We start from the raw sequence: 14,972 nt of genomic DNA, 5'->3' as shown, positions 1-14,972 counted from the left end.
GCACATAAAAATTCGGATGTCACCATGCGGTCAGTGTCAAAACCCCAAAAAACCCCATATTTAATTGAAGAGGTATTTTATACTGAGAATAACCCTTATAATTCGGACCCGGAGTTCCAAGGTACATGTTATAATTGTTACAATAGTCTACAGGACGAAAGCGATGTCGAACCAAATTCTTGCCAGGAGGAAGCCGAATACAACCCGGATTTTCACGAAGCTCAGGGAGAGGAAGATCGGAGGTAGTGAAAATCAACGTCCAAAATACCGACCATCTACCGTACATAGAGCTGCCGGAGTTTCAAGGTAAGTTCTTAGTAGATACCGGTGCCAGTCGGAGTGTTGTTTCATCTGATGTTATTTTTGGCAATATTTGGGAACAATTGGTTGAGTTCGAGCCTTTCGAAATATCCACCGCACATAGTAGATCACGTCATAAGTACATAGTACACCTCCCGTTACCACAAATTTTTAACACAGATACAATTCATAAATTTTTAATTTTCGACTTCGACCCAAAATATAAGGGACTAATAGGATGTGACTTACTGAAACATTTAAAAAGTAAAAAAGTAAAAGTAATTGCGTAAAATTAAAATTGAGCCCAAATGTGAGAAGATAGTAAGAATAAAGACTAATTATATAGATGGACAGTATATTCATAACAAACACTATTGGTCTGAAGGTTTGGAATCCCCCACAGCGTTAGTTACAGTTAAAGCCGGTTCTTTTAAAACTACTGTTGTTAATAGTACTGACGAAAACATGTTTATTTACGATAAATCCCCTATAGAGTTGGAGGCTTATTCTGAAACTAAGAACGAGTTTGTAGAATTAAATACATTAAATGTTAACATAGACGTAGATAAAGAGCTCTGTGACAATTTGAATAAAATTCGAACTGGTCACATGAATGAGGAAGAAAAGCGAGAAATTACTAGGCTTTGTTATCGTTACCGCGACATTTTTCATTCAGAAAATGTACCATTAACTTTTACACATGCAGTTAAACATCAGTTAAGATTGTCAAATGATACACCAATTTACGTTCGTAGTTACAGACAAGCCCCACAACAACGTGCAGAAATACGTAACCAAGTTGATAATTTACTAAAGCAAGGTATTATTAGAGAAAGTATTTCACCATGGTCGTGCCCAGTGCATATCGTACCTAAGAAACCGGACGCATCTGGTAAAGTTAAATGGAGACTAGTAATAGACTACAGACGACTTAACGACCGGACAATTGAAGACAAATATCCCTTACCTAACATACACGACATACTTGACAGATTAGGACGTGCTCAATACTTTACTACCCTTGATCTTGCTAGTGGTTATCATCAAGTGGAAATGCACCCAGAAGACATAGAGAAGACAGCGTTCACTACTGAACGAGGTCATTATGAATTTTTGCGCATGCCATTTGGACTTAAAAATGCACCTAGCACATTCCAACGGTTAATGGACCATATTCTTAGAGGTTTACCGAACGTTTATACATACCTGGATGACGTTATCATAATAAGTACGTCATTACAAGAACACATAGAAAGGCTGCGTGAAGTTTTTGAAAGATTTAAAACTCATAACCTTAAGGTTCAGTTAGATAAGTCGGAATTCCTAGAAGTCCGGAAGTAAATTTTTTAGGTCATGAACTTACAGACGAAGGACTGAAACCGAATAAGGACAAGATCAAAGCTGTACTGTACTTGACTTCCCGTTGCCTAAAAACCAAAAAGAAATCAAATCATTTTTAGGACTAGAAGGTTACTACCGCAAGTTTATTAAAGACTTCGCAAAGTTAACAAAGCCTATGACAGTTTGCTTAAAAAAAGGCAGAAAAATTGTGCATACGGCAGAATTCTTAGAGTCATTTAACAAGTGTAAACAAATACTTACTAACGATCCGATATTGCAGTACCCCGACTTTGACCAACCGTTCATATTGACAACTGACGCATCTGACTTTGCTCTAGGCGCTGTGTTATCTCAGGGTAGAGTAGGATCTGATAAACCCGTAGCTTATGCGTCGCGTACTTTATCAGACTCAGAGTCGCGTTATTCCACTATCGAAAAAGAGCTTTTAGCGATAGTGTGGGCAATAAAATATTTTAGACCCTATATCTTTGGACGTAAGTTCACAATTTATACTGATCACAGACCCCTTACATGGTTGATGTCGCTAAAAGATCCTAATTCAACGTTGACGCGCTGGCGACTGAAATTGGCGGAGTATGACTTTAATGTTGTTTATAAGAAGGGACTGCAAAACACTAACGCAGACGCACTATCTCGAGTCAAGATATTTCATCACAGCATTGATTCACTTGCAGTAAACCTTGAGGATAATGAAGACGATGAATTAATTGGTCGAATATTTGAAAATGTCCGTATAACTCAACAAAATGACAGACAGACTGATGACGAACCGATGGCAGGCCCGAGTAGACAAGATGATAACTTAGACCCAGACGTACAACTAGACCCACAGAGCCCCTCAATTGAAGAATCAGCTATAGATAAAAATCAACTAACTGAGGTAGAATTAGTTAGTACTAATAATACCCAACCAGATAATGAAAATAACGGTATCCCTATTTTATCTGACGCAATCGATAGGCAACTAAAACAATTTCATATTAGGTCAACCCCAGGTACCACTTACAGAATAGAAGATAGGTCAACCAACCGACGCACTGTTATTAAAGACGTTTTTATTCCCGTAAATAACACAGAACAGGAAATAATTCGGTTTCTTAAAGAGCACACCATTGCAGATCGCATATTCCACTGTTATTTTTATAACGATGAATTGTACCCAAAATTTTGTAAAGTTTATTGTACCACATTTAATAATCGAGGCCCAAAACTTATTAGATGTACCACGCGCGTTACGCTAGTTGAGAATAAGAACGAACAGGAAGCGTTGATTAGGAAGTATCATGAAGGTAAGACAGTACACCGCGGTATACAGGAAACACTTAAGCAATTGCAGAGAAATTACCATTGGCCTAACATGTTACTTACTATTCAAAGGTATATTAACCAATGTGACATTTGTTTGAAAGCGAAGGAAAGAAACCCTTTAAGACCCCCTTTAGCAGTTACTGAAACACCTCGTAAGCCCTGGGAACATTTATTTATGGATTTATATTCAGCAGGAGGAGGTACCTTTCTCACTATAATACATAATTTTTCAAAATTCGCACAGGCAGTTCCGTTAAATGCATGCAGTAGTATACACGTAGCCGTAGCATTATTAAAAGTTTTCTCTGTTTTAGGACTCCCGCATAAAATTACAACAGACTCAGATAATAAGTTCGATAATGACGTAATTAAGGAAATTTGCTCTCTACATGATATTAACATTCATTTTACAACCCCGTATAACCCTAACTTGAACTCACCAATAGAACGTTTTCATTCAACTATAGCTGAAATAGTTAGAATTCAGCGTATGATTAATAAAGACGACCCAATTCAGTTAATTATGAAATATGCCATAATAGCTTACAACAACGCTATTCACTCGGCAACCGGTTATTCACCACACGAGTTATTATTTGGTCACACAACTTCACGTAACCCATTGGAGCTGCACTTTCCGAAGGAATTTTATCAAGATTACGTCCTAAAGCATAAGGCAAACGCAGAAGCTATACAGCAATCTGTTACTGCCCTAATGTCAAAAAATAAAGAACAGGTAATAGCCAGGCGTAATAAGCAAGCTGTAGACATCGTATTCAAGGTAGGTGAAACCGTATATAAACAGGTGGCGAAAACAGCAAGGAACGACAAAACTAAACCCGTATTTAAAGGTCCGTATAAAATTATTCACCTCCGCCCTAATAATGTAGCCGAGATAATAGGTAGACATCCAAATTCTAAATCGATTAGAGTTCATTATAAACTCCTTAGAAGGCCCCACCTTGTTCCAGGATCCTCATCGCAGGAGCAATCATGCTCTGTTCAAGAGGTGACGTAATCCTTAATCCTGTTAACAACAATCCGGGAATCCTTTTGCTTAAACAAGGGCGGATAATGAAACAAATAGATATTTTTAATTTAGCATGTGTGTATAACATGACTTATTTGCAGTCAACCATTAATGAGTTAGCGACATTATTCGCAAGCATAAATAACACAGAATTGTATACAATGCATACAGATCAAGTGCAAAATTCTTTTAGAGCTCAAATAGAACATAATCTATCTTTAGTGAATAGAAAAATTGATTATATTATTCCCCAGAATGTTAGGCGCAAACGAGGTCTTATTAACGGTTTAGGCTCAGTTATAAAGTCCATAACAGGTAATCTAGATCAACAAGACGCTCTTAAATTTGAAGCTGATATTTTGGCCATTAAAAACAAGGTTACTTCTATGCAAAAGGTTCAAAAGAAGACATTAGTAATAGCCGAAAACACGATAAAAGAATTTGGTCTCCAATTAGATAAAATCAATGAAAATCAGCGAAAGTTAGTTTTGTATTTGGAGAATACAACAAAGACGAATGATGTGCTAGCTAATCACGTTCGTAACTTAGACATTTATGTTCAAATAGATTTTAGTTTGCAAATTATATCAGATAAGTTAATGATATTAGAAGATGCTATAACATTTTCGCAATTAGGTGTTATGCACCCAAGTATTATAAGTCCGCAGAATTTAGTATATGAATTATTACAGCTTGGAAATATATACAATTTAGAACCAATTACAGATTTAAATATAGGAAATATAAGAGAACTAGAAAGGTCAATAACAGTAAAAGCGTATAGTACTAAGCACTCATTAACATTTATTTTACAAATACCTTTTATTGATAAAAGTATATATGATCTTATTCATTTATATTCTATCCCTGATACCGAGTACCTCACCATTATACCCAAATCCAAATTCCTTGCACTTGGAAGCGATGAGTACGCATACCTCGACAACAGCTGCAAGTCGATCACCGAGAGCGTTCATCTCTGCGAGTCTCTGCAAATGAAATCCTTCACAAAATCAGAAGATTGCATCGTTAACCTCATAAAACACAAGAATGCCAACTGCAGCCGTGTTAAGATGGTACTAGGTGACAGCAAGATCCAAAAAACGCGGGACAACACGTGGCTGGTCATACTTAAGCGAGAAGAGATCGTAAGAGCACAATGTGGGACCAACACATCTTACCATCGTGCATCGGGAATCCATCTTATAACCGTAACAGAAGATTGTCGCGCAGAAGTTGCGAACATGACGCTGCAGTCACATGTCACGAAATTGGACTTAGATGAAATAATACCATTGCCCCAAAAACAAGACTCACCTGTGGATGTCGTGCGGTATCAAGTAAAATTGCAAGATCTGGAATTAGATAACGTTCAGCGATTTCGCCGACTATAGTTTATTTGAAAGTTAATTATTGTATTCGTATTATTTAGATTTAGATCAGTCTTGTAGTAGATTTCAAATTGTAAAGACTTATAAATAAATAAATTCTTTTTTTTTAATGTCTTTTCGGTCTGCCTGAACATAACATATTCCGCACTTAACGATGTTATACGCCGGTCTTTTGCTACTATCAACTTACCAAGTCTACTAGAGTCGACTGGTATTAAAAGAGGCGATGAGAAGAAACCGGGTGGTATGAGTTTGATTTCACGGAAGATGGGCCAGGTGCTGGTATGGGATGCAACCCGCTGGCCACGCTGGCCTTCCCATCTACTTGGAAAGAACAAAAGAGCTAGAGCTTCTTGTAAAAAGGCTGAAAAAGCAAAGGCTTCTTAATATACGCTCCGAATATGATTTTGTCCCATTTGGTGTCGAGACTCTTGGTCCGTGGGGTCCTAACGCTATAACGCTGCTTGTATCTTCGAAACCTTCCCTAAAGGGACTAAAGGCGAAGGGTTTTTAGTTTCAGATTCTAGCTAATTAAGTGTGTTGGTTGAGTTGGTGTTAGGAATATGCAAAATTTATTTCAGAGTTAATGTGTTTGCTGGCTTTTTTAAATTTTCAATAAGAAAAATCTAAAAAAATATGTAAGAATAAAGAATCAATTTAAATCTCATTTATTGTTCTTATTTAGAAAAAAATAGTAAACACTAGTTATTTATCAGTATTAAAAATACGAGACGATAAACGATATTTCAATTTTTTTCCACTAAAATGCTTATAAAACGTTCTGAAACTTGGCTGGCAGATTATGTTAATAATATAACGGTAACCGTTTTTTAGCTCTCCAATGTATAAGAACTAGGAACTGATTCAAATAAACACTTAAGAAATAAGTCGAACTACCAATATTGAACCTTGAACTACCTCGTATAGTTATGATATCTATCTATTGTACATAATATATGCGTCAAAGGTGCTTCTTTTAAAAACAACTCATTATCGTTCCCATCTTCCGCTACATTTACCCGACATTGAGTTACACAAATTTATGAGCTGAAAAATAATTTCTGTCTTAGCCAGAGTTGATCAACTTTGGTGAAAATAAAAATGCTAAAACCGTACGATTAAATCATATTTTTATCATATTATAAAGAACCTTATTAATCATTTAAGATTAATAAGGTTCTTTATAAGAATTCCTCTAATAAGAATAATAACACTTTATTTTCACTATTTCCATACTGAATAAATTGGTAAGTACTATTAACTAATTGGTTCTACTCACTTGGTAATCTATTTTTTGTAGTTTTTGTCAAATAATATTAAAGTATACCTGTGCGTAGAAAAGCGGAGCTAATACTCATAATAAAATACCCGTCGTTGACAACACCTGCTCTTATAATGAAAAGTTTGATATAAAAGACAGATTGTTAAGTGTTGAATACTGTTGACGCAGAAGAAACAGCAAAATGCTCTTACAAAGTTGTTTAATTACATTTTTATTTAGTAACTTGCTTGCTACTGAATCATGGAAAAAACCAGGATGCCATCGAATCGGTAAACTATGATACTTAATTAGAGAATTCTGTACATTTTTCATGTTCACTGAACAGTGTGGTGTGTACTCTGTATCGATTTTCATACAAGTTGAATCCTAAACTGTGGTTTAAAGTATATTAACAACACTTTAGGGTTGCAACAAGAAATATGATTTTATTAAAGACTATTTTATAGGCCACACGAGAACAATCAGTATTCCGGATTGCTTAGAGTTTAAAATCACAACCAATGCATGCCGTGGATTTTGTGAATCGTGGTCTTTGCCAAGTATCATGCTGGGATTCAAACGACACCCCGTCACTTCACTGGGACAATGCTGTAACATAATGGAGGCTGAGGATGTAAGTTTTCATCTTTAACAGCTTTTAAATGTCATCTTAAATCTATAAACTATGAAAGCAGTGGTTGTTTGAAAATGGTTTACAATCTAATACGCTTTAGCCACTCTTAACGCTGTTGTAGCAATTCGTAACTTTGTTGATAAATCTGAAGAGCAGCTACCGGTTATCAAACACATATTAAGTTTTAATAAAAATCTTTTCCATCTCCAGTTTAAAAATCTTCAGTAAATAATTGTTTCAATAATTTAACAACCGATGTACCTACCTTTTTCATGTTTCTGTATTTGAAATAATGTTGGGACTTGGTTACAGATACCGGCGAAGGTGCTTTGTTTGGACGGAGAAAGGAATTTAATTTTTAAATCTGCTCTTTCGTGTGCTTGCTATCATTGTCAAAAGGAATAGTCGTGTCGATTACCTCATACAGTTTGCACTTTATAAGTGAGACTAAATAGAAACCCTACTATTTACAATATGTGTAGTTTAAAATAACGTTTAATTTATTAAGTTAAAGTGTAACTTTCCACCAGTACCTACTTAAACAATATTTCATGAGTATAATGTACCTTGGGTAATGTTTAAACGTAGTTAAGTACGCAGGTTGAAACTTATTCGCTTACATCTTTTCTGTATTAAGTTTGCATTGCACGATGATTGTATGCATAATGGAATAATGATTACGCCCTTCAAATATATACATATCGGTGCTTAATTTAGCATAAATTGAGAGGAATAAATATTTAATAAAATTTATTGCTTATATGATTTAACATAACACTACCATAATCATTTACCAATTATGTAGCAGAAGATTTAGATCAGTTTTGATAAATTGAGTGTATTGATAGACACTCAATACTATGTCAAACAAAGAGATTTCAGATAGACCTTTGCGTATGAGCTGGCAATGGAAGTTTGGGAACGGGCGAGTGTGCAGACCGTTGAAAATCAAACGCGCTATGACATTTTATTTTCAGAATAAATGCGAAAATGCTTTACATTTTATGATTATTAATAAATTAAAAATTTGAAAATTAATTTGTATGAGCTACGAATTCATTGTTAATGAAGTGACAGATCGGTTTTGACAGCCAGTTACAGCTATTCTTAATAAACTTGAAGCTGGCTTACATAGCTTTAAATACAGCCAATTTATATTTATAACTAGCGGACCCCACAGGCTTCGTTCTGTCAAACAGATTTGAAATGTGGCAGTTTTTTGTTCCTACCAATTTTACAGTCGACGCAAAAAATTCTCATGGCAGAATCATCACCCTGATGATAGGCCGATGTGTGAGGTTCAGCTCGGGTGACCAAAGTATCTTCGCTTCCACGAACTTTGGCCACTCTTCTGGGACGCACTAAAAACCCCGACTGGGATGTCTGCTAGAGGGCTTCAAACTAAGAGGCGAACTTAGGGTTCAAACCTGATTGGAAAATAATCTAAAAGGATAGTGGGAACCTAAAAGTAACAAATATTAAAAAATTGTGTGCCTCATTGTTATATTTTCCTATTAGTATATATTCAAATAATTTTGCTCAGATAGGGATATTAAAATAATAATTCAAAAATTAAATCCTTTTTTTAACGCGATGTGTTTGACAGATATAATGACGTGAAAACATGCATTTTATGTCGCATGACGAAACTAAAATAAAAGAAATAATATCGCGAAGCCAACCAAATTAAAAATCAGTACTAATGATCTATAGCTCTCACATTTTTTGACAATTCAATTTGGTCGGGTTCGCGCTATTATTACTTGTTGTGTTTCGGAACGCGACATTGCTTAGACAACAGTGAGTGCTTGTAATTTAATATGAACTTTATTGAATAGGAATAAAGTTCAAATTGACTCTACATTTTATTTACAAAACGTTTGTATGGGAAAAAGAAAAGGGCTGTTTTAGGGTTTTCCTGGAAATTATTCGAATTTTTCTCGCCGTAAAAACCATCCTTAGACTTCAACGAACATTTAAAAAAAAATTGGTACAAGTGTTCCAGGCGTTGTAGAGTTTTGCGCTTACCAACACATTTTGCGATTCATTTTTATATTATAAGATGGAATGAATAGAATAAATAATATTTCTATCACAAATCACGTAATAGAACTGAATGATTCCATAGAGGGCTACAGCGAAGTATACAACTTTTTTTGGGAATTTTTTATTCCCATTAAAATGCACAAAGCTATTTGTAATATCTTGAAGACGATGAGAAAGATCTTGAAATTTTGATATTATCGAGTTAATGTACTCTTTAAAAACTTCTTTGAAAATCAGTGCCCCTAACAGTTACAGCGATTTTGTATTCATTATTTTTATATTTGGTTTTAAGGTATTAATTTTATTAATTTGGACACCAAGTCCAAATTTTCACCGTGGAGATTAATTTAACATTTATCAAAATTTAAAGTTAGACCTATTGAACTAAAATCTGATATTTTCTTAGAAGATACAACATCTGTGTTACCTCCTAGAGTACCATAGTCAAGGTATCTGACGTTAAAATTTGATTTTAAGTTTTGTGTTCAAGAATATATTGCGAGTCTAAAAATAGCCGGCCCAAGAGGATCACCAACCTTGACAACCAACTTCTGAAGAGAGTTCGTAACTCTCGTATGTTAATTTTGATGGTTCTGAGTAAAACCGTAAAAGATAGTTTAAAGGCTATAAAGGTATAAAGGCTGAGTAGCTAAAGATGTGTGAGGTCTAGCGTTATCATGACGAAAAACCACACCCCTTCTGTTGATTAATTCCGACCGCTTTCTCTCAACTTGTTGCTTTAACCTCATCAATTGCTCGCAGTAGAGTTCAGAATGTAAGGCCCTGCCTGGTGGCAACAGCTCATAATGAATAATACCCTTCCAATCTTACCACACACACAGCATCATCTTGTTGCGACTTAACCCGGGTTACGCCACAGTCTGTGAAGCCTGACTGACATTTGACCACGATCTTTTTCGCAGGTTCATCACCAGTTATCAGCTTCTTCAAAAATGGTTCGGTTTCATTACATCGTAAAAAAGAATCACAAATGAGTACACGGTTCATTAGGTTTCTTTCAGTGAGCTCGTGAGGTGCCCAAACATTGACCTTTTTTTGTGTACCCAGTGTTTTTCAAATACGCTAAAACTGTTTTGTGGTCAATTCCCAGTTCTTAACTTACGAGAAAGACATATTTATGCATTTTGACAAATTAAACTCCAATCCATTTCTTATGCTCCCTTTAACCACTTGATAATTTTTTTGCTGCCGTATCTGGACTGTCTATGAACATGTATAGTTTGAGATTATCAGCGAAGAGCAAGCACTGTGGATCCTTGACGGCTTTCGGGTGGGTCACTCAGCATAATCAGCAATCACAACGGTGCAAAATAACTGTGTGTCACGTCTGATCTCGTACAATAAGCCTCGGACATAGTTCTAAGTTCATAGAAGACTGCCCATGTTCACCCCAATCCCAAAAAAAGCAACCGCTCAAACCTAGAAACTTATCGCAATCGGTTCTTAGTTATCCAAGCTCTCGACCTGAATAGCCGTAGCAAACTTATTTCTAAAATCAGGTGGATATTTAAAGAAGTCCAAGTCCAATTGCGCAATGATCTGAAACTTATTGAATTGTCAACCTCCAACATTCTGATCGGCTTGATTATCTCTCTCTACTTGTTTTATCACGGTACGAGCCGTATTAACTTCAGATTTCATCCGTATCGCCTTGATGGCACTAGGCATTTTATTTTGCAAACTAGTAAACTGTGGAAATGACTCCCGGTGGAGGTCTTCCCTTGGAGATACGACTTCTAAAAAGAGAGCACACTCTTCCCTCGAGGGCCGGCAACCCATCCACTAAAATGGGTGTCCATGACCTGCGATGACTGCCTTTTATGGGCGTCCTGCTAACTCATTTGCTTACACACCTAAAATACTTGGTCACGTGACATCGTGTGTAGTAAAATTATTCCCATTCAAGCTTCTGTTTGATTACGCGGACGAGATCTCAGACACAAGATTAATAAAACAATCACTTTCCCACAAGAACCCTCAAAATACGACGCGTCTTTTGCCATTAATCAAAACTTTTATCATTGCTTATTGTAAAGTATAAACTTAAATTTTTGGATTACTCTGATCGTAATTGATCGTTTCTGGGGACCCTAGTCTTGTATATTACGTGTCTGTGATACTACGTTTTAAAGTTCAGTTGTGAGTACTGACGTCTGACATTTGATACTCGACAGTGATATTATAAGAAAATCTAATTTGTCACTATCTTATAGCAATAAGTTAAAAAATTATGGCCTTGGGGCTTTCGTCATGTTTTATAAAAATTTGTTTCTTATTAAGCGGGTGTAACAATTAATATTATTTTTAAATCATGAATAGTTAATTCAACTTTCAATGACACAATCAAGATAACGTAAAACGTCTTTTGGTGAAGATAATCATGTTATGGAGAATAATTCGAATGCCTGTTCTAAAACGCCAATATGGCAAAATTGTGTCCATTGCCCAAAATTGCTCTTCACTACGATCTCGGAATTCGAAAAGTTGGTATCTTTACATTTATAATATTATATAGTTGAAAACTGTCTTTGTTTGGTTGACAGCGCTGATGTACAGCATTACTTAAAAAATCTTTTCGTATTAGTCAGTCCATTTATCTAATGGAAGGATATTTATTATAACGCTACCACGGAATTAACAAGCAAGAAAACACGCTAAGCACATCTAGTCATTAATGTAATGGACCTCTATAATATTTCTGTTATAGTTTAAAATTAATTGTGTTGAGGTGATACCTATGCCAAGTTTAATTTAATAATATTCTTAATTTTTCAGACATATTCAAGAAAAGCACAGTATTAAAGATGGATCTATGATACTATGCCAATATGGACCAAATGGAATTTGTTCTGCATTGCAGTTTGGTGATCTGAGAAAGGCGGGTTTTAAATATCATATTAGGCAACATCATGTACACAACAGAAATGATTCTGAAAATTGGAACTTCTACTCATCTTCATTAAATTTGCCGGCGGTCTTAAATGATCCTAATAGAGGTAAACAAAGTAACTTTTTTACCAAAACATGGGGGGACAGTTTTATAGATAAAGTAGAAATATACCCTAGTCCATATTTGCCAGAAATTACTTTATTGCACTTTGAGACTTACTGTAAAAGGATATCCAAAAGATTTAGAAGACATTGTCAGTTAAAGGAGAACATACCTATAAAATCAAAGGCCCCAATTATTGAAAATGAGTGTGAAGTACCTAGTATATTTTATGAACAATCATTAGCTCTTAATGATCCAAAAAATTTTGGACAAATATTTCCTGGACTTTCCCATTCACAAGATATAAATTCAGCCATAAGAATACTTCAAGAAACATTAAGTACATACCTTGATGTTGTTGAAGTGAAAATATCAAAGCAAGTAGCCCAAAAATCAGATGCTTTTTTTCATGCTATGCTTTCTCATGATACTATAATGGAACAAATGGCTCGAGCTATAAAAACAGTTCAATGTACCAGAAAAGAAATAATTGATGTTAAACATAATTTAACTTCCAGTCCTCTTGAATTAATAAGCCTTACAAAGATTAAACACAACTTAAATAATGTACATGAATTACTTAAATTAATGAGTACAGTTCAACAAACTCAACCCATGATACAGCTTCTATTAAGTACTTCAGACTATGTAGCTGCTCTAGATCTAATTAGTTCTACTCAAAAAGTATTGTCAACTAGACTTTCAGGTGTACAGGCTTTTCGTCATCTTTCTTCTCAGTTAACAGAGATGAAGAGGTTAATACAAAAAATGCTTAATGATGAATTTTCAAGGTATATAATTGCTGACTTTAATAGTTCAGAGAAAGATTATAATAACATTCCAGACAAAGATAAAATAGTCTCTATAGTATCAGGCATACTGAGATTAAAGGAATTTGAGTTTTTAGATACTTTTAAAATGGAAGCAATGACTTCAATCCAAACAACAATTAAACAAAGCGTTGTAGAAATCATTTCAGAAAGAGATGGACATTCTGAAATTGTTTTGAGAGGATCTAGTACAGATATGTGGCTTTTATGTAATGAGGGAATCATATTCCTGCAGAAGGTTACCCCAAAAATAATAAATTTATTTATAAAGATTCTATCACTCTGTAATGTGATTCAAGATGTTAGTCAAATGAGTGATGTTACTGGAAATGAATTTGATGATAGTTGGAACCCAGAAGAACAGAGTGCTTTGGAAGAGAGAGTTAGTAAATTGATTGCATCACTTTCAGACTATTGCAATGAAAGGTGTGCCAATCTTATTGTAGCTAGGACTGACAAAGATTATGTTTTTACGGATCTGTCTCAGTTATCCAAATTGTCTGAATTGCTAGATAATTTTTCGTTAAAGTGTGAGGAAATAACAGGTCATTCCAGCAATGCATTAAAACTAGCTCTTAGAAGTTTTGCAATGAAATTCATTCAAAATTTACATTTAGAAAGAAGATCTCAACTAACTACTGCACTTAATAATGAAAAATGGAAAATAGCTGAAGTTCCTTATGAATTGCAAAGTGTTATTAACACCATGTGTGAAATGGGTGAAATACCATCTGTTTTACACTATGAAAATGGAAAACCAGATGGAAAATACTTAATAATTAACAAAGAAAATTATGCTGTACCTGCAATAGTACAACTATTGATTAAAATTTTACTTGAATACTGTGATGCAACAAAACAGTCACCAGATATAGTTCAATATCTAATTCATTGTATGTTAGAATTAATTAGACTTTTTAATTCACGATGCTGTCAGTTGGTATTAGGTGCTGGAGCAATACAGAGTGCAGGATTAAAAACTATTTCAACTTCAAATTTAGCACTTGTATCCAGATCTTTGCAAGTAATACTATGGCTTTTACCAATGATAGTAAATTTGCTTGAAAAATTACATTCAAAAGACCTGGCTTTAAATGGATTCAGTAGTATAGAGCATGACATTGAGGGGCATAAAAAAGAAATAGAAAATAAAATATCATTTATAGTGAGCAATATGTTATGCTCACAGCTTGTCGGTTGGGATGCAAAACCACCAGTACCATCACAAACATTTCGAAATATATCTAAACATCTAGTTAAGCTACATGAAGCTTTAATAGATATTTTGCCTTTAAATCAGATTCAGAAAATATATATGACTGTCCATGAAAACTTTAAGGATAAACTACGAGAGCATTTAGCAAAATTGAACATTGTTGCCAATGGAAGTCCTCAACATGGTATTGTAACTTCAGAGTTGACGTTTTATCTACAAACACTTAAAACGCTAAGAGTAATAAACGAAAATGATTCAGAAGATAATATATTGTATGAAATTTGGTTAAGTTATGGAAAAGAAATGTAAAGGTGTAATATTAAATTATAATAATCCTTTACAAATACTTGCATTTTTTTAAAGTTGTTTGATAAAATGTTCTAAATTATTAAGATGCAGATACATCACATTTTTGACACAATTTCTTTTTAAATCTAAAACTTGTTCATGTTCCAATTTTATTTTTGTAAAGATTAAGAAAATAGGAGAGACTAATGGAGATATTATTGACAATTTATATTATTAAGCCATACTCATCTGTTTTGTATCCTGATATACTGCTTTGATAAGATGGTCATAAC

General features: G+C 34.6%; 3 protein-coding genes across 3 annotated transcripts; all 3 read left to right on the top strand.

The window, feature by feature from the left end:
* Positions 1-163: 163 nt before the first annotated feature.
* On the top strand, positions 164-5,394 carry LOC123720268. The gene is made up of 2 exons (XM_045676809.1): positions 164-306; positions 3,942-5,394. The coding sequence occupies exons 1-2, from the start codon at positions 164-166 to the stop codon at positions 5,392-5,394; spliced, it is 1,596 nt and encodes a 531-aa protein (XP_045532765.1).
* Positions 5,395-6,842: 1,448 nt separating this feature from the next.
* On the top strand, positions 6,843-8,008 carry LOC123720377 (thyrostimulin alpha-2 subunit). The gene is made up of 3 exons (XM_045676963.1): positions 6,843-6,942; positions 7,120-7,286; positions 7,599-8,008. Exons 1-3 carry the CDS (start codon positions 6,855-6,857, stop codon positions 7,689-7,691), a joined length of 348 nt encoding a protein of 115 aa, XP_045532919.1. The 5' UTR covers positions 6,843-6,854; the 3' UTR covers positions 7,692-8,008.
* Positions 8,009-11,565: 3,557 nt separating this feature from the next.
* LOC123718663 (vacuolar protein sorting-associated protein 54) lies at positions 11,566-14,735 on the top strand. The gene is made up of 2 exons (XM_045675359.1): positions 11,566-11,836; positions 12,129-14,735. Exons 1-2 carry the CDS (start codon positions 11,739-11,741, stop codon positions 14,698-14,700), a joined length of 2,670 nt encoding a protein of 889 aa, XP_045531315.1. The 5' UTR covers positions 11,566-11,738; the 3' UTR covers positions 14,701-14,735.
* Positions 14,736-14,972: the final 237 nt, after the last annotated feature.

Source organism: Pieris brassicae, chromosome 2 (assembly GCF_905147105.1).
Source record: "Pieris brassicae chromosome 2, ilPieBrab1.1, whole genome shotgun sequence".
In the NCBI taxonomy this organism is placed as follows: domain Eukaryota; kingdom Metazoa; phylum Arthropoda; class Insecta; order Lepidoptera; family Pieridae; genus Pieris; species Pieris brassicae.
The sequence above is the reverse complement of the archived record's forward strand: the minus strand, read 5'-3'. Positions and strand labels throughout refer to the sequence as shown.

Excerpts from the sequence above, each read along its gene's own strand:
- LOC123720268 (XM_045676809.1), top strand. The coding sequence starts at position 164 with ATGTCGAACCAAATTCTTGCCAGGAGGAAGCCGAATACAACCCGGATT. Across the intron at positions 307-3,941 it reads AGAGCTGCCGGAGTTTCAAG|GATCCTCATCGCAGGAGCAA; the intron begins GTAAGTTCTTAG and ends ACCTTGTTCCAG.
- LOC123720377 (XM_045676963.1), top strand. The coding sequence starts at position 6,855 with ATGCTCTTACAAAGTTGTTTAATTACATTTTTATTTAGTAACTTGCTT. Across the intron at positions 6,943-7,119 it reads ACCAGGATGCCATCGAATCG|GCCACACGAGAACAATCAGT; the intron begins GTAAACTATGAT and ends ACTATTTTATAG. Across the intron at positions 7,287-7,598 it reads ACATAATGGAGGCTGAGGAT|ATACCGGCGAAGGTGCTTTG; the intron begins GTAAGTTTTCAT and ends ACTTGGTTACAG.
- LOC123718663 (XM_045675359.1), top strand. The coding sequence starts at position 11,739 with ATGGAGAATAATTCGAATGCCTGTTCTAAAACGCCAATATGGCAAAAT. Across the intron at positions 11,837-12,128 it reads ACGATCTCGGAATTCGAAAA|ACATATTCAAGAAAAGCACA; the intron begins GTTGGTATCTTT and ends TTAATTTTTCAG.